This window comes from Lissotriton helveticus, chromosome 7 (assembly GCF_964261635.1).
Source record: "Lissotriton helveticus chromosome 7, aLisHel1.1, whole genome shotgun sequence".
NCBI lineage: Eukaryota > Metazoa > Chordata > Amphibia > Caudata > Salamandridae > Lissotriton > Lissotriton helveticus.
In genome coordinates, this window is record NC_136068.1 from 673,134,540 (window position 1) to 673,154,108 (window position 19,569).

The window sequence follows — 19,569 nt, forward strand, 5'->3', positions numbered from 1 at the left end:
GCACAGTGTGGCGGGCACCATGGGGTGGCCGCCACAGGGTGTACGCTTTTTCCAACCCATCCCTTTTTGCTATTGGAGCCTGTGTATGCGTCTGTACACAGGCTCTCGTAGAGTTCAATGGGAGTCCGAGTGAACTGAGTCCGTAAGCATATGGCTGCATCATACTCGCTCGTTTGGACCCCTGGAGCACGTTTCGCTCGGAAAGCCCTCCAGATCCGAGTAGTACGGAGGGCTTCCCTAGCAAGATCAGAATCGGGCCCTTTGTCTGTAGGACTTCAGCCGCACTTCTGGTAAAAAGGAGGAAATTAGGATACCATCATAGAGTGACAGCACCATGATGGATCCTAATAAAGGGGAATATTAGAGAGCAGGACTTGACCAGGATCAAGCTGCTTACCTCTGATTTCCCACAACATGTATATTTAAGATAGTAAGTCAAATTTTTAAAAATAAGAGGAACCTTTTATTTAGCTGAGATGAAAGAATGGATGAATTAAACCTGGTATTTGGGCAATTCCACGTTCTGACCTTTTCAGGATAATCCATTAATTCTGAATATTGATGATGTCTGGTCATCTCTGCATCGAGGTTTCCTTTTGAAGTATTAAGTTGAAGACAGTGGGGGATACTTACAAGAAAATACCAGAGCGCGGTGTTATGCTAAATTTGGCAATGGCACACTCCAACATTTTCAAAATGCATGGATGGGCTGTATTTACAAAAATACTGTGCACCCCTGCATTTCCCCTAGCGCTGGGGCTAAAAATCTGCCCAGCGCCAGTGCAGGCACCCTTGCACCATGTTGAAAGGGTGCCTGCGCTGCAGGGGCAATTGTGTATGTGCAGGAAGGGACATCTTACTGCACATAAACAATCAATAATGGTGATTTGCTCTTTCTGAATGCAGCACACTTAGAAAGAGAACAAAAGGAGGAGAAAATAAAAATGTCTCCTTGTATCGCCATTCTCAGACTAGGTATTATCTGGCTTTAGTTTTTGGCACTGCCCAAGCCTTGTAACTCTGGGGAAGCGTCTAAAAGCAATGGGTGTTGTGGTGGAATGCCCACTGCAACACCCATTGCTCGCCCCTCTGCTGCAGCAGACTGGGCATATTTACAAGGTGGCATTAAGCCGCTGTAAATAAATATGGGGAATAGTGCAACACCACTGGAGCGTCAGAAAAAGTGAATCTCCAGGTGCGTTAGGGGCTTGTAAATATGCCCCAAAGTCAAAAACAAGGATTTTTCAAAAATTGTGAAAAAACACAGAGTTTGACATAACAACTGCACCTTGCATCTGCGAGTTGGAGAACCACTTAGGTTCTCTAAAGTGAACCATTGCGTGTTTCAAGGAAGTGATTTGTCCAATTTGCTGCAAGCATATTTAGCTGGAGAACATGGCCAAAAAAGACTTGGATAGCAGTAGTAACATCGCACACCCTTTGAAATCCAGTGATAACACTTGTTGGAGCCCTTGTTTCATTTTTAATGCCTAAGGAAGCAGAGACTACAGTATAAAAACAGGGCTCCTAGCTCTTTTCTTACTCAGTGTTGGATTCACTGCCTTTTAACCCCTGAGATAGAGGGTAGCAGAGTAAGTGGGAGGGGCACCACAGAGAAAGCTAGGTGTAGCAGCTGATTCTAGCTTTAATCCATGGAGGAGAAATCAGAAACACAAGATCAAACTGCTGCATGAGATGCCTGGCTCAAAGGGAAGAGATTTAAGAACATAAGGCCTGATGTATGAAAGAGTTTTACCCATTCTGTGTCTATGGGAAAATGTGTTGATAAATAAGCCCCTGATCTTCATTTTTGCCCTCTTCTGATACTGTTATAGCGACCAATTGCACAGGCAAGAAATGTTGTAGCAATATACCAGCTTTTAAATCCTTGTCACACGTGCTGCAAAGATGGCTGGGGACTTTTTGTGAATGTTGACAAAAGTGTGCAGCTCTGCTGGGTGGTGGCGGGCGGATTGTGTTTTATTATCTTGGCATTTGTCATTGTAACATCCAGCTTCCCGTCTGTGCTTGCAGAAACCCGCCTGCTGATCACTGGGCTCTGGCCAGCAAGCTGCCCACGTACGTGGCTGAAAACGGACTTGTGAGTAAAGAGAAGTGTTTGTGAATTGGAATAGGCTTGAAGCTTGATTGTGCTTGGAGTTGTGGAGAGCCTGGTAGCTGAAGTGAAGCAAGTAAGGATGAAAGCGTATGACTAAGCCAGGGATGAAAGCGCATGACTAAGTCAGATTCACACTCTACTAGAGTGTGGTCTTCTTCGGTACGATCTAGGACACCTTATCTTCCAGATGAAGCCCCTCTGTGTGAAGATTAGGCCTCTGCATTGTTATCCATGAAAACTGACCTCTCTTAGTAAGGGAACCTCTTTTTTCCCTCCTTTATTGACCATATTGATACTTAAATTGGTATTGACACTGGTGTGCAGAAGGGGATAATATAGCCTTATAACCCGCCGTAGCGGGCTATACCCGCCATTAAAGGCCCGCTTCAGTGTTAAAGGCCTGAGCTGTAAGCGAGGGTCTTTAACAAGGGAGCGAGTCTTTAATGGCTGGTATAGCCCCCTACAGAGGGCTGTAAGGCTATTAGAACATTCTGCCCATTGAGGGGCAGAAGCTTCTAATTATAAAAACAAAGGCCTCTCGGACCTCGACGGGGTTGAAATCCCTGAGCCTCCAAAGCCTTTGATAGCTGTTGCTGTGATTGTTCAACAGCTAACAGCCAGACTTTTAGCTGTTGCTTAGTCACTCCAATAGCTGTGAAAGGGGGCTGGGCTCGGCTAAACGGCTTTATGTAGTTCAGCTAAGCCAGGGAGACACAGAAGCTGAGCAGCATTCACCCCTCCCTCAATCTGAAGCCTTAGTACTACTGAGCTACAGGAGGAGGGAAGGGTGAAGGCTGCGTGTGTCCTCCTGCACGGCCTCTGTCTTTCTCCTTCCTCTGCCTAATAATATATTTTCCAGAGGCAGTGGAAAGAGAAATGCAGATGCTGTGTAGTGAGACATTGAAATGTTAAGAGCAGCGTGCCTATACCAGTTTATGTAAGCCGCTGCTGCTACATTCTCTTCAATGGAGCTCTCAGCATTCCAAGTGTTCCAATATAGCCTTATAGCCCGCAGGCTATACCAGCTATTAAAGGTCCACTGCAGCGTCAAAGGCCCAAGCCGAAGGCTATTAGAACATTCTGCCACTTGAGAGCAGAATGTTCTAACAAATAAAACAAAGCCTTCAGGGAGCGCTAGGGGATTGAAATCATCTCCGGCTCCTTGAAGCCTTTGTTCACAGCCAGAGCTGTGAACAAAGAAACATTGGAATGTTGGAGCTCCGGGCTTATACCAGCCATTATAAGCCCGGAACACTCCATTGTTTTCAATGGAGCTTCGAACTTTCCAATGTTCTAATATATGTTAACAAATTGCACACCAAATTTTTCAAATTGATTTTGAAAACCGACATAAACTATTTAGTCAGTTCGCAAAATCCACATTCAAAGTAGGTCTCTGTTAGACCTGTCAGCCCTAGGGTGGTCTTTCCCTGTGATTTTTTGCCCTCGCCTCCTTTTTTCCACCTACTTTTTGTTGGCCCTTAGGTCTTCGGGCACCTTTTCATAGCTAAACTGTGTTAGGGTGCAGGTGCTCTCTACTTCCAACATGGCTGCCACTGGCCCCTGCTACTGCAGCATGGTCTTTTTAGTGTAGCACCCTAGTTGCCAGGAGCAGGCTGGGTCCCCATACAATGTTGCAACACCAGCCACCCAGCCCCTGTCCATAGTTAGAGAGGGGAAGCTCCTGGAACCTTCCAGAAGGAAGGCAGACCTGACTTTACCCGCCTTAGAGAGTGGTCACCTGACCTGGGCATATATAAGCAAGGGAGGGAGCTTTTTCTAGTCAGTTGGGGCATCACTGACCTGGGGAACCCACGCAGGAGTTTTAGGCGGGAGGGCCTAGTGAGGAACCTATGCTACTGGGAGTGACAGGATTTAGGTGCTGCCTCTTAAGCTGGGTGAGGTGTCATAAGCTAGCCCCCTGATCTGGCCCAGTGGTAGGGAATCCCAGGGTCCATCTGCAGTGACTGAGGAGAAACTCTTTAAGCCTTCAACTCACCCCCCCCCTCTTCCACTTCAAGAAACAAGTAACTAAGGGCGCAGAACCATCCAAGCGCCAAGAAAACTGCTTTCCTGTGACTAGAGACTGTTGGGTGATCGACCAGGTACTGGACTGTGCTGCCCTGCGCACCCCCCTGCCTGCAGTGGGCTCACCTTGCCCCACTTATCTCCCCCCCAGGACTGAACTGTTTGGCTACTCAACCTGCCAGCACTGTCTGCTGTTTATTTGGCCAAGCGCTGTATACTGTGGCCCTGCACAGCGCCGAGAAGCATCTCCCCCAAAGCGCTGGGCTGCCCTGCACCAAGCGCTCTCCTGAGCCGTCTGATTTGCCCCACGAGCGAGTGCTGCGGTGCCTGGGCACTGCCTCCACGAGGCGCTAGCATCCCCCGACTCACCGCCACGGCCCGGAGACGTATGCGCCCTCCTGAGGCATCGAGTAATCTCCTCAGAGGTCGCGGGAACTCCCCCTCAGCGGCCCCGTATGCCAGAAGAGGGCCGCCGGAAACCCTGAGAGGCCGCGCTGGGCCGGAAACCATCCTCCTTCTGCTGCCCCTGTGCTCCGGTGAAGGGACGCGCCATTGATCCCCCCCTCGGCGGCCTCCAGTGTCAGGCGAGGGCCGCCGCATCGTAATCTCCGGGCCGAGCTAGGCCCGAAGTCAGCCTCCCCTCATCACGTGACGGGGGACGCAAGCCGCGTCATAGGCCGCGCCCCCGCCTGAGCCGCGCAGCGATTAGCTGACGTCCCCGTGCCTCTGCCTACATTAAGGGGAAGCCCATGATCGTCGCTGAGGGGGCCGTGGAGCCTGAGAGCCCCCTCCGTTTGCCCCCAAACGCTGATCCAGCCGCGCCCCGGCGCCGGGGCTCCTGAACTGCCCCCGCGCCGTACAGGGTCGGGTCAGGCCCCGGAAGCGCTGGAGCCCCACCTCCGGCCCCAGAGTCTGCGCAAGGGCCCCGGAGGGCCGAAGAACACCAGGTAACCCCCGGGGAGGAGGGCGGTAGGCCGGGAGAGGCCCGAGGTCGCCCCTCCCCCGGGGTGAACTGAGACTGGGCCCGTTGGCCCCCCTGTTAATGTGCCTCAAGAGTTTGGAGGTCTGGGGATAGACACTTTCCCCGTCATATCGTTTTGCATACATGTATCCAGCCTGAAATGTTCATAGTGCACCATATTTACAAGCCTATTAATGGGATGGAGAGTCACTTCCCTGTACTGAATTTTCTTGCAGGGGTGGACTTCCATAGTATTCTGATGATCTGATCTGGGTCGCAAACCGTTCTGTATTCACAAGAAGAGAAGCTTGTGGAAGGTTACTAAAGGCTGTGTTCTTTGAAGTTCTCTGTTATACTGAAAAGTACTTGCTGAAATGTTTTATTACTTTCTATGAACCACAATTTAGAAAGCGTCTATGAGAGGTTTAATGTGTTACTTTAATGCAATGCTATAGTCGCTTCTTGTAGGATCCTCCAGGTTATGAAAGTACCCCCTTTGCCTGCCGAAGAGTCTGATGCGACAGGCGGGGTTATTTAATGTTTCACTGCTTAGATGAGCTGATTATTATTTTAATGATAAGTCTTTCTGCAACTGCCTAATGAAATGCTTACCTGAAATGCTAATGAATTACCAATGCATTGCTCTAATTGAAAGCCTATATAAAAGATCTTGATTTTTCAAATACAACTACTGGTGTGGTCTCCATTATTGCGCCACTGTGTGTTTCATTGGATGTGTGTGTTAGGTAGCTGCTTTACACGCTAGCCCCTGGCTGCCTTCCTGCTCGAGCCATGCTACCCCACGGAGAACTGGTGGTCCCAGTTCTTACATTGGTGGCGAGCGGTGGGATCCAAGACCTGTAGCTACCTAACACCCTCCAGTGGGACAGAGTGTGCTGCAATTAATTGGACACCTATCATGCGTCAAGCAAACCCAATTGCCCACCACTGTCTAGCCTGCAGCAAAGTGTGTTGAACCAGCATTGTTGCCCACATCCTAGAATCTCTCTTCCAGGTTATCTAGGTCCCCACCTGACAGAATGGAGTTCCAGCTGGCTGACCTTGATAGGTACACGGCAGTGCAGTTAAGGGAGTTTTGTCAGGGGGTGGGGGTGCCTGTGGGGACGAGAGCTGTAAAAGAAGAGCTCCGTACCACCTTAAGGGCATGGGTAAGGGCCCACCCAGAGGAAGAAGAGGATGGGGAACAGGTCATACATGGGGAGGCGGACACCCAGGAAGACCCAGGCCTACTCAACATTGACATATCAGACAATGTATTGCCAGGAAGACGTTCCGGGGCAGGGAGCAGTGTATCTAGGGAGAGTGTGTCACCGCAGGAGTACGAGGACAGGAGGGAGGAGAGGCGATTGAAGTGGGAGCTTGCCAAGTTAGAGTTAGAGAGAGAAAGGGAAGATAAGCAGTTTGCTTTCGAGAGAGAAAAATGATCATTGGAGGAAAGGAAGTGGGCGCACAAGCTGCAGCTCAAGGCAATTGAGCTGCAAGAATTGCAGTTGAGTGCGCCAGAGAGTCCTAATGGTGGCAGCGTACCAAGAGCTCATCAGGAGCCCTGATTCTGGTTACCTAAGGAGGTGATAGCGAGCTACACCAAGGGGGATGACATTGCCAGGTGGTTGGAGGCGTATGAAATGGCCTTGACTGCCCATGGGGTGCCTGAGAAACACTGGGGAGGTGGTTTGTACCGGTATATACCTCCTGACATCAGGGACTCCCTCCTGTATTTGGAGAAGGCAGACCAGTTTAGGTATCCCCATGAAGGAGGCGCTTATCAAACATTTTGGCCTCAACCCTGAAAGGTATCACCAGAGGTTTCGTGGCAGCCATAAGCTGTCCACGCAGAATTGGGTGGATTTTTTTTAATATGCCCGAAAGGCTCTGGATGGTTGGGTGCGTGGCAGCGAGGTGCGTGATTTTGAGGGTCTGTATAACCTTTTTTTGAGAGAGCACCACTTGGATGAGTGTTTTCCGGAGTTGCGCCAACATTTGGTGGACCGCAAGCTTACTGATTCCCGTGAGCTCGCGGAGGAGGCGTATATTTGGGTCAGCACCCGGGTGTCACAAAAGGGCCCCAGGGGAGATGGCCCGAAAGGCGGACAGGGCGCCCCTCAGAAGAAAGAGGGGGGGAGATAAAAGACCAGAGTTCTCACGGGGCCCACAAACTAGACAGTTTGGGAAAGGAGGAGGTACCCCACCTCAGAACCGTTCCCCAAAACCCACTTACCCTGACAAGAGTCAGCAGCCAAAAGTGATCCGGTGCTATGAGTGCGGAGAGGTCGGACACTACAAGGGAGACCCCCAGTGTCGCAAACGACCCCCAGCCCCCACTGGTGGCAAGAGTCCCGGGGTGGCTAGTGTAGCGCTTGGGTTGGAGCTGCCCCTAGATAGGGAAGGGGAGTGGACAGGCCTGACCCTGGTTTCACTTGGGGATAGAGAGATGGTCCCAGTGACGCCCTTACCATCGAATACTGCTAAGTACCAGCAGAGGGTGAAGGTCAATGGGGAGGAGGTGGACACTCTGAGGGACACAGGAGCCAGCATGACCACTGTCGTGAGGCGGCTGGTGTCCCCTGAGCAGGTTGTTCCTGATGTGTACCATCCGGCCGTGTTGGCTGACGGCAGAAAGAGCTGCTATCCCGTGGCTCAGGTTCCCTTTGATTGGGGAGGAGTGTCAGGCCCGCTGAGAGTTGCGATCAGCCCTGCCTTGCCTGTGGACTGTCTGCTCGGTAATGACCTCGAACATACCGCCTGGAAGGAAGTGGAGTTTAAGGCCCACACTGAGATGCTGGGATTACCAGGGTGGACTTGCATAGTCACGCGGTCCATGGCTGCCCGGGAAGAAGCTCAAACCGGGTTGGAGCCTGAAACAATGGCCCAACCCACTGTCGGTCCAGAGGAGAGTGTTGTGAAGGACACACCCCGTGTGATGGATGGGGAGCCCGCGGAGGTAACCCCGGAGTCCGTGGAGGTGGATGTCGTTCCCATGGAGGATTTGCCGACCCTTGCCGAGTGGCATTTTGAAGGAGGTCCTACCCGGGAGGATTTCTGTCGGGCGCAGAAGGAGTGCCCCACGCTTGAAGGCATGCGGCGACAAGCCAAAGCCCAAGCGATGAACAAGGAGACCGGCAACTATCACGTGTATTGGGAGGATGGCCTCCTGTACAGTGAGCCAAGGGTTCCGGTGCATGGATCTTCAAGGGCATTAGTGGTCCCCCAGTGCTACCGGGCCTTTTTGATGGAACTGGCGCATGAGATACCCTTAGCCGGACACCTGGGCCAGGACAAGACCTTTGCGAGGCTAGTCCCACATTTTTATTGGCCTAGGATGAGAGTTGCCTCTGACACCTATTGCAAGACCTGCAAGACTTGCCAGGCCAGTGGCAAGACTGGGACCAAATTGAAGGCCCCATTGGAACCACTCCCAGTGGTCGGGACCCCTTTCGAGCGGGTCGGTATAGACATGGTTGGGCCGTTGGACCCTCCGACCTCTGCGGGACATCGGTTTATTCTGGTGTTGGTGGACCACGCCACTCGGTACCCGGAGGCCATCCCTCTGAGGACCGTTACTGCACCTGTAGTGGCGCGGGCCCTGATGGGGATATTTACCCGAGTGGGATTCCCCAAGGTCGTGGTGTCGGACAGGGGCACAAATTTCATGTCGGCCTACATGCAGGCCATGTGGAAGGAGTGCGGAGTGACCTATCGGTTCTCCACTCCTTACAACCCCCAGACTAACGGGCTTGTAGAGCGCTTCAACAAGACCTTGAAGGGGATGATCCGGAGTCTGCCAGAAGACCTGAGGCGGAAATGGGACATCCTCCTCCCTTGCTTGCTGTTCTCGTACCGCGAGGTACCCCAGAAGGGAGTCGGGTTCAGCCCCTTCGAATTGCTCTATGGCCATCCCATGAGGGGACCCCTCAGTCTGGTCAAGGAGGGTTGGGAGAAGACGTCGAAGAAGCTTCCCCGTGATGTTGTCAGCTACATGCTGGCATTCCGCAGTCAGATGGCCAAGCTGTGGAAGGAAGCCTCAGACAATCTGGAGGCTAGCCAAGCCGTCATGAAGGAGTGGTATGACCACAACGCTCGGACGGTGGAGTTGGACGCTGGACAAAAGGTGTGGGTCATGGAGCCTGGGGAGCTTAGTGCCCTCCAGGACCGGTGGACTGGTCCGTACGAAATTGTGGAGCGTAGAGGCCAGACCACCTATGTCGTGGACTTGAAGACCCCCCGACAGCCCCACCGGGTGCTCCACGTCAACCGCCTGAAGCCTCATCATGAGCGATCGGAGCTGGCTCTCCTCATGGTGACGGATGGGAGCAAGGAGGAGGAAAGTGAGCCTCTTCCTGACCTTCTAGCGGCTCAGGAGAAGGACGGTTCAGTGGAGGGAGTTGTCCTCTCCCCATCCTTGACCCCAGAACAACAGAGGGACTGCCACCAGGTTTTGGCGCAGCACGCCTCATTGTTCTCCCTCACGCCTGGAATTACACACCTGTGTACCCATGATGTGGACACAGGGGACAGTCCGCCAGTGAAAACCAAGTCTTACCGGCTGTCCGATAAAGTAAAGAACAGCATCCAGGGTGAGGTGACCAAGATGCTGGAGTTGGGAGTGATCGAACCCTCCAGCAGCCCGTGGGCTAGTCCGGTTGTGCTGGTTCCGAAAGCAGCTCCACCTGGCACCACACCAGAACTTCGGTTCTGTGTGGATTATCGGGGGTTGAATTCTGTCACCAAGACAGATGCTCACCCGATACCACGGGCGGACGAGCTGATTGACCGGCTGGGAGCAGCCAAGTACCTTAGCACCATCGACTTGACATCAGGGTACTGGCAGATTGCCATGGCCGATGGAGCAAAGGAGAAGACAACATTCTCCACCCCCTAGGGCCACTTCCAATTTCGAGTGATGCCCTTCGGGCTCAAGAATGCTCCGGCCACCTTCCAGTGGTTGGTGAACCAGGTGTTATCTGGCCTGGAGTCCTTCTCAGCAGCTTACCTGGATGACATAGCTGTCTTCAGTAGCACCTGGGAGGACCATCTGCAGCATCTCCAGGAGGTGCTGCGGGCGTTACAATGTGCTGGCTTGACCATCAAGGCTAGCAAGTGCCAGATTGGACAGGGATCTGTCGTGTACCTGGGACACTAGGTGGGCGGAGGTAAGGTGCAACCCCTCCAGGCCAAAATTGAGACCATCATGGCCTGGGAGCCCCCCAAAACTCAGACTGAGGTCCGAGCTTTCCTCGGCCTCACGGGCTATTACCGCAGATTCATCAAGGGGTATGGTACCATCGTGGCCCCCTTGACCGAGTTGACGCCCAAAAAGCAGCCACGTAAGGTCATCAGGATGGCTGCTTGCCAGGAGGCATTTGAAACACTGAAGCGCCCGATGTGCACCGCTCCGGTGCTGGCCACTCCGGACTTCCAAAAAGAATTCATCATGCAGACAGATGCCTCAGAGCATGGCATAGGCGCCGTGCTGTCGCAACTCAACGATGATGGCCAAGACCAACCTGTGGCCTTCATCTCCAGAAGACTCCTCCCTCGCGAACGGCAGTGGAGTACCATCGAGCGAGAAGCCTTCGCTATGGTCTGGGCTTTGAAGAAGTTGAGGCCATACCTTTTTGGCTCTCACTTCCTGGTTCAAACCGACCACCGACCCCTTCGCTGGCTCATGCAAATGAGAGGCGAAAATCCCAAGTTGCTAAGGTGGTCCATTTCCCTACAGGGGATGGACTTTAGGGTGGAACATCCGCCCGGAGCTGACCACGCCAATGCTGACGGTCTCTCCCGGTTTTTCCGCCTTAGTGACGAGAACTCCCTGGAGGTTGGGTAGCTCTCCCCACTTTCAGCTGGGGGGAACGCATGTTAGACCTGTCAGCCTTAGGGTGGTCTTTCCCTGTGATTTTTTGCCCTCGCCTCATTTTTTTCACCTACTTTTTGTTGGCCCTTAGGTCTTCGGGCACCTTTTCATAGCTAAACTGTGTTAGGGTGCAGGTGCTCTCTACTTCCAACATGGCTGCCACTGGCCCCTGCTACTGCAGCGTGGTCTTTTTAGTGTAGCACCCTAGTTGCCAGGAGCAGGCTGGGCCCCCATACAATGTTGCAACACCAGCCACCCAGCCCCTGTCCATAGTTAGAGAGGGGAAGCTCCTGGAACCTTCCAGAAGGAAGGCGGACCTGACTTTTCCCGCCTTAGAGAGTGGTCACCTGACCTGGGCATATATAAGCAAGGGAGGGAACTTTTTCTAGTCAGTTGGGGCATCACTGACCTGGGGAACCCACGCAGGAGTTTTAGGCGGGAGGGCCTAGTGAGGAACCTATGCTACTGGGAGTGACAGGATTTAGGTGCTGCCTCTTAAGGTGGGTGAGGTGCCCTAAACTAGCCCCCTGATTTGGCCCAGTGGTAGGGAACCCCAGGGTCCATCTGCAGTGACTAAGGAGAAACTCTTCAAGCCTTCAACTCACCCCCCCCCTCCACTTCAAGAAACAAGTAACTAAGGGCGCAGAATCATCCAAGCGCCAAGAAAACTGCTTTCCTGTGACTAGAGACTGTTGGGTGATCGACCAGGTACTGGACTGTGCTGCCCTGCGCACCCCCCTGCCTGCAGTGGGCCCACCTTGCCCCACTTGTCTCCCCCCCAGGACTGAACTGTTTGGCTACTCAACCTGCCAGCACTGTCTGCTGTTTATTTGGCCAAGCGCTGTATACTGTGGCCCTGCACAGCGCCGAGAAGCATCTCCCCCAAAGCGCTGGGCTGCCCTGCACCAAGCGCTCTCCTGAGCCGTATGATTTGCCCCACGAGCGAGCGCTGCGGTGCCTGGGCACTGCCTCCACGAGGCGCTAGCATCCCCCCACTCACCGCCACGGCCCGGAGCCGTCTGCGCCCTCCTGAGGCGTCGAGGAATCTCCTCAGAGGTCGCGGGAACTCCCCCTCAGCGGCCCCCGTATGCCAGGAGAGGGCCGCCGGAAACCCTGAGAGGCCGCGCTGGGCCGGAAACCATCCTCCTTCGGCTGCCCCTGTGCTCCGGTGAAGGGACGCGCCATTGATCCCCCCCTCGGTGGCCCCCAGTGTCAGGAGAGGGCCGCCGCATCGTAATCTCCGGGCCGCGCTAGGCCCGAAGTCAGCCTCCCCTCATCACGTGACGGGGGACGCGAGCCGCGTCATAGGCCGCGCCCCCGCCTGAGCCGCGCAGCGATTGGCCTCTGCCTACATTCAGGGGAAGCCCAGGATCGTCGCGGAGGGGGCCGTGGAGCCTGAGAGCCCCCTCCGTTTGCCCCCAAACCCTGATCCAGCCTCGCCCCGGCGCCGGGGCTCCTGAACTGCCCCCACACCGTACAGGGTCGGGTGAGGCCCGGAAGCGCTGGAGTTCCTCCTCTGGCCCCAGAGTCTGCGCAAGGGCCCCGGAGGGCCGAAGAACACCAGGTAACTACCGGGGAGGAGGGCGGTAGGCCGGGAGAGGCCCGAGGTCGCCCCTCCCCCGGGGTGAACTGAGACTGGGCCCGTTGGCCCCCCTGTTAATGTGCCTCAAGAGTTTGGAGGTCTGGGGATAGACACTTTCCCCGTCATATCGTTTTGCATACATGTATCCAGCCTGAAATGTTCATAGTGCACCATATTTACAAGCCTATTAATGGGATGGAGAGTCACTTCACTGTACTGAATGTTCTTGCAGGGGTGGACTTCCATAGTATTCTGATGATCTGATCTGGGTCGCAAACCGTTCTGTATTCACAAGAAGAGAAGCTTGTGGAAGGTTACTAAAGGCTGTGTACTTTGAAGTTCTCCGTTATACTGAAAAGTACTTGCTGAAATGTTTTATTACTTTCTATGAAGCACAATTTAGAAAGCGTCTATGAGAGGTTTAATGTGTTACTTTAATGCAATGCTATAGTCGCTTCTTGTAGGATCCTCCAGATTATGATGTACCCCCTTTGCCTGCCGAAGAGTCTGATGCGACAGGCGGGGTTATTTAATGTTTCACTGCTTAGATGAGCTGATTATTATTTTAATGATAAGTCTTTCTGCAACTGCCTAATGAAATGCTTACCTGAAATGCTAATGAATTACCAATGCATTGCTCTAATTGAAAGCCTATATAAAAGATCTTGATTTTTCAAATACAACTACTGGTGTGGTCTCCATTATTGCGCCACTGTGTGTTTCATTGGATGTGTGTGTTAGGTAGCTGCTTTACACGCTAGCCCCTGGCTGCCTTCCTGCTCGAGCCATGCTACCCCACGGAGAACTGGTGGTCCCAGTTCTTACAGTCTTATTTCTGTCTAGGTAATTAATACTCATGTGGTAGGTCACAAATTGTCTGCATGCAATGACATGGATAATGGTTTGCTGGGGTCAGCAGACCACCAGAGGTACCAATAGGTACTCGCAAATTGCCATGCAATTTCAAGGGTACAAGGTGTCAAAATGACACCCTGTTGCACCCCTGAAACAGTGATATGCACCCATGTTGCACACACACACATGCCCCAAGGGCATGTGTGTGCGCAACATGAAACTTTGAAAAATGCACTAAAGTGCATTTTTCAAAGTATTTAGCAAATTACCATCAAGTTCAACTTCATGGTAATTTGCGCCCCTTAATAGCGAAATCGCTATTCTAAAGTGGTTCTTGCATTGCATTTAAGGAATCTCAAATTGCGATTCCTTAAATGCAATCGCAATTTAAGAAATCGCAAATAATTGTGAAGTCTCAAATTGCGAGTGCCTTGAACCTTGATGCATCGCAAATGCCCTTTTTGCGGGCGCAAACGGACGATTTTTGCATATCGCACCGTTTGCGCTCGCATAAATGGTTGATGTAGTATAAGAGGCCTACTAAATCCCAATTATGACTGTTTTACTATCCTTCCTTGCTTGCATTTGGGCCCCGTGCACACTTGCTGCGCCTGTTTTACTTTGAGCCTCAAAGCCATGGCTGAAGAGAGGGTAAAATTGAAGCTGTGGAGAGACGATAGCTTGTGCCTTAGACAGACAGCATACACAGAGCAGGGAGAGGGATGTGGCAAGATGGTAGCTCATGTTTTTTAACAAAGGTCAGAGAAGACACTGTGCCTTGGAAGGCAGTAGCTTTTAATAGTGAAGCAGGTGCAGCGGAATTAAGGCTGATGGGTTTGAGGGGCTCACTGCATCACAGTTACGACTGCATGGGGATTATTTTCCTTTCTGGCACACCCTTGGTGCAAAAAGGTAGTACAAATGTGGGATATTTACTGAAAAGGACAAATAGTCTCTTTCGAGACTGGAGTGATGGTCAGGCATGATGGGGAAGGGAAGAAAGATGGAGAGGAGATATCCTGCTGCTCAGGGCTGCAGTTATCATTAGTGCATCAGGTGTAGTTGCATTTGGGGTGCAATATTGCGAGGGACTCATAACATCTCAGTTAGGGAGAGCAGTATTTTTGGATCAATTACTGTTTTTGTTTGATGCTTTCACTGTTTTATAAGTCTCTCATTTAGAGCCTGATTTATTATTTGGCTGACACCCTGTTGTTCAGCTAAGGTGACAGAATTAATTACCCCGTCACCCTGGCGGAGGGGGCGTTTCCCAAATTTATAAATGACCACCAAGCAGGGGGCCATTTATAATGCAGTGGCTGGAACCACAGTCACAGCAGTTCCTGACATAGCATTTTACTGTTTGGTTCACATTGCATGAGTGTAACGTAGCCCTGCACCAAACAGTTTTTTAAAATTTTCAAAAATAAAATCCCGAAGCATGATTTTCTTTTTGAAAATAAAAAATGTAATGCTTCCCTCACCATTAAAGTCATCTCCCATGACGAGGGGAGCATTATTATCATTGTATTGCCCTTCACCACCAGGGGGTTTGCCTAGAGGTGAAGAACAGTAAAACAATGGCTGCATCTTCCCATCCTGATTGGGTGGATGGACATATAGCCATTTCTACAATGGCCCTTACTCCTTCGGGCCATCAGAGAGATTTGGCTATGGTGGTGATGGAGTAGTCACCTCTTTATCCAAACCTATCCTCTACCCACAATTCTTGAGTGGATGAACCATTATGTTGGCAGTAAGGATAATCTGTTGCCATTGCGAAGGAGTAGCCTTGGAACCAACACTTAAATTAGTACCTTAGTGTGGATTATGAGCTACAGCTGCTATGCTCAGTCCTGCCCTTCCTGCTCCCCCAATCCCTGCCATAAAGTTTTGCACGGGGGCCCTACGTCAAAGCATTTTGCTAGGAGGGCTCCGAGCAAAAAAGTTTGAAGACCTCTGCGCTAACTTAATACTAATGGAAGGAAGCAAAGATCAAATTGCTTTCCCCTCTTAACACCCCGAATATACAAGAACAGGTATATTTTGAACCTAGAGCCATTAAGAAAATAGTAATTGTACATTTTTATTTTTACAGATTTGTAATATTATGAATACCCCAGCAGATGAATACTTTCAGTTTCAGGTAAATTCTTTAAGATTACGCCTTCCAGATGACTGGTCACCTCTTCTTCCTTCACCAGGTATTACTACTGCCTGTCTTGTTTCAGAATTGCTTCTGATAGACTCCCTTCTCTGCACAACTCTGCTGAATGCCCCCCACCCCAAAGTCAGCAATTCTAAAGCCACAATCTGCTGATTAACTGTGCTGCCAAGCAATGCAATCAAAGGAGGAACCTGCTGAATTTCTGTTCCCACCAATGGATGATTCTCCTCTGGTGGTACATTGCACCTTGGTTCACACTAACTCCTGTCTTATCTTTCATAGAAAGGACCAGTGGACGACAGTGGGTGGGTAATCAAGAATGTCCTCTCCATGCCCATTGTCAACAAGAAGGAGGAAATAGTTGGGGTGGCCACGTTCTACAACAGGAAGGACGGGAAGCCCTTCGATGAAATGGACGAGATTATCATGGAGGTGCGTGTTGCTGAAGCACCGTCCTGTTTGGGGGGTTGTTGAAGCCAGCTGGTAGTTAGCATATTGGATGCTACAGAGAAGTCATGGGACGTGCTGGTGTATTGAGCTCCATACACGCTTTTCTTGATGGCACACACACAGTTAACCTAAATATGATTAACTGTAAATTCAACACTGAAAATCTAGAAAGAATCCTCGGTAAGTTTGGCTCAGATCCACATACAATGGATTTTAACATGACTTCAAGTCTTGCCTGCTTCAGGTATGCTGATTGGTGTAATTATACAGAGTTACTTGAGGTAAGATGTATAAGAATAATGTGAATGACGTAGCTATAACAACATAACATCACATTTTTTATATCATTGTACATCATTGTACAAAAATATTAACTCCAGTATATGGGCTACCACTATATCGTGAAGGTAAGTAAAATATAAGGAAGCATAGATATACCAATCTTAGTTTCAAATGTATGTACATTGACGTTATATATCTTCAAGGTACAGACATGTGAAGTTAAGAAAAGTAAATGTACTTACCTATAAATACTTGCCTTCACAAGACAGTGCTAGTTGATATTATGGAGTCAGTATTTTTGTAGGACGATATTTTTGACGTTTATGAGTTTGGAAACTCGAAATGCGTCCGCTGCGGGTAGTGATAGCTTCAGTGGAAATGTACTGCTGGTCAAGCAGGTCTGTGTGGCTGGTGGTAATCCGGTACTTGAGCCGCGGGACATGGAGATAATATTGTATTGGTAGCATTGCACTCATCTAAAAAAATAAACAAATATTGCGTGAAAATGCCAACTACTAGGCAGTAGTAGGTGAGGTGGCCCAGTGATTAAATTTGACTGGGAGTTGCAAGGTGGTTGGATATGAGAAGACCAAGAATAGAAATCTGAATATTGAATTAACAGTTGATGACTTGACATGAGTATGTGTGAGCACCTGAAGCTAACATGCTGTTGTTCCATAGTCTCTTACGCAGTTCCTGGGCTGGTCGGTGCTGAATACAGACACTTACGACAAAATGAATAAGCTTGAAAACAGGAAGGATATTTTCGAGGATATGGTGAACTACCACGTGAAGTGCTCCAACGATGAACTGCAGATCATACTGGTATGGTCTCCTATTGGTGAACATTTCTAAACACAAAACACATGTTGAATTTTATTACTCCTTTCAGCTTCCTGTGCATATGCAATGGTACTGCAGCACGGTACAACATGCCAGATGATTATGCAGGAGGCATAAGGGTAGGGACACACAGGGCTTCTAGGTCATAGCGGAATCAGCAATTTGTTAGATACAATCTGATGTCTGAAAGTTGACGAGTCTGTCAGTGGGGAAGTATTCAACATTAGATGGCAAGGGCATGGAATGGGTACTGAGAACTTCACCTTTTTCACACTAGTATTACCATTGCCAGTTATTTGTTTTCATTCAATAATTTCTTTATTTTCCTTCAATCCTCTTGTTACTCTAGCTTCCTTTTTTCCTTCCTTTTCCTATGCTCTGTTTCCGCTCTGTCTTCAAATGTCTCTCCTCTTCAGTGTGCCTCTCCATTTCCGTTCACGTATTCTGTCTGCCACTATACTGTTACTCGGTAATCACAACAAATAGTTATAGGGTCAGATGTTAAAATATATTAACCGCTGATTGAATGTCATCAGAATGTCAATGTCAATGTCAAATGCTTTTATATAGCGCACTTATCACCAAAAGAGGTCTCAAGGCGCTCTGCAGAAAAAAAGGCATTGACCTACCAGAGTGGAGATACATACGAGGAGACCTTATTTCGGGAAAAGCCACGCTTTCAATCCCCTTTGAAACTCCAGATAATTAGATAGGGACAGGAGATGAGTAGGTAACTTATTCCATAGCTGGGGAGCCACATATGAGAAGGACCGGCATCCGTGCCTAGACGTCCGTACTCTGGGCTGGGACAGCAGGAACTTAGAACTGGAGCGAAGAGCTCTAGCCGGGGTATACCATGCTAATTTTTCTGTTAGATAGGAAGGGCCAATACCATGGAGGAGTTTATGAGTTAAACTCAAGAATTTGAAATGACATCTTTGGCGCACGGGAAGCCAGTGCAGTTTCTTAAGAATAGGTTTAGAGGCAGACCTAGGAGGCAGGCCCAGCACTAGTCTTGCCGCCGCGTTCTGAATAGTTTGTAGTTTTGTCGGCAGATTCTCATTAATGGATGCAAACATGGCATTTCCATAATCGAGCCTACTGACAATCAGTCCCTGGACCAGCGGCTTTCTAGCTTCAATTGGGAGCCATTTAAAGATATTGCCAGTTGTCGCAGGATACCAAAACAAGTCCCAGTGACCTGGTATACGTGAACCTTCATGGAAAGATCCCCGTCAAGCATGATCTCTAGATCTCTTACAGTTTCTTTAGGCTCGGGGCAAGGCCCTAAATCAAGAGGCCACCAGTCCTGAGACCAGAAGGTCTTGGCCTTGCCGAATAGTAAGATTTCGGTCTTGCTGCAGTTGAGTTGAATATAGAATATATTAATATAGAATATAGAATATAGGAATTAAAGACAGAGGGGCTTATTTATAAGAAATTGGCATAAGGCAGCGCCTCAAGGTTTCTTACTGCGCTGCCCTATGCCAATTAGGAAGGGCAGGAATGCACCTTATTTACAAGATACAGTGCATTCCTTTCCTTTCTACCAGCGCACACTTTGCAGCCGTGCGCCAATGCAGGCACCCTTGCACTATGGTAAAAGTGCCTGTGTTGTTGGCAGGATTCTTTTTTTGCTGGAGGGGGCACCATTCTGAGTGGCATTTTTCTCATTCTATGTGAGTTGCAGAATGCAGCACACGTGGAAAGAGGACAAAACAAGGAGAAATGTAAACATTTCTCCTTGTTACGCCTGCTCTAGCGAGGCGCAAGTTATTTGTGCTGCCCAGGTTTACGAGATATTGTAAATCTGGGAAAACATCAATGTCCATGAGTGTTGCGGAGGAACACCCACCGCAACACCCCTGGAACGCCTCTTTGACACAGAGTAAGGCAAGGCTGCGGCTTGTGTTGCTTTGCCTTACTCCATAATTATGAGGCCATGAAAAGCCATGCAAAGTGGCTTTGCATGACCTTTTAATATGGGTCTGCACACTGCGCCACCGGGGTGTCATAAAACTGATGCTCCAGCGGTGGAAATGTGCTGCAAGGGGGCTCATAAATAAGCCCTAGAGTGTCTGAGTGCTGTGACGAATGACCTGGAGTGTTAACGTATTTATGAATGGTACAGAGGGGAATGGGATGCTCACTGTTTGCATTTTTGCTGTTGACAAAACACTGAGCAGGCTCATAATATACAGCATGTGCCAAAAATACGACAAACGGATCTGGAGAGCCTTGGGGTACACAAAATGGGGTGTGAAGTGTATAAGTGGGTGACTTTGCATTGGGCTGCCAAAAATTATACAAGGGCCAAGTACTATTGGTAACTCATAGGGGTACACGCCAAGGAAGGGTCCTGCGTGTAGCAACAAGCTGAACAAGAGTGCAGAAGCCACGCCGTGGG

The 19,569-nt window shown here is 50.1% G+C and overlaps 1 protein-coding gene across 1 annotated transcript in view; it reads left to right on the plus strand.

Moving 5' to 3' along the window:
- Window positions 1–19,569, plus strand: part of PDE6A (phosphodiesterase 6A) — a 272,026-nt gene that overhangs the window by 173,264 nt on the left and 79,193 nt on the right. The window contains exons 7-10 of the mRNA XM_078650645.1: window positions 2,035–2,101; window positions 15,519–15,566; window positions 15,870–16,019; window positions 17,001–17,144. Of these exons, the coding sequence (XP_078506771.1) occupies window positions 2,035–2,101; window positions 15,519–15,566; window positions 15,870–16,019; window positions 17,001–17,144 (409 nt within the window). The remainder of the gene's footprint in view (window positions 1–2,034; window positions 2,102–15,518; window positions 15,567–15,869; window positions 16,020–17,000; window positions 17,145–19,569) is intronic.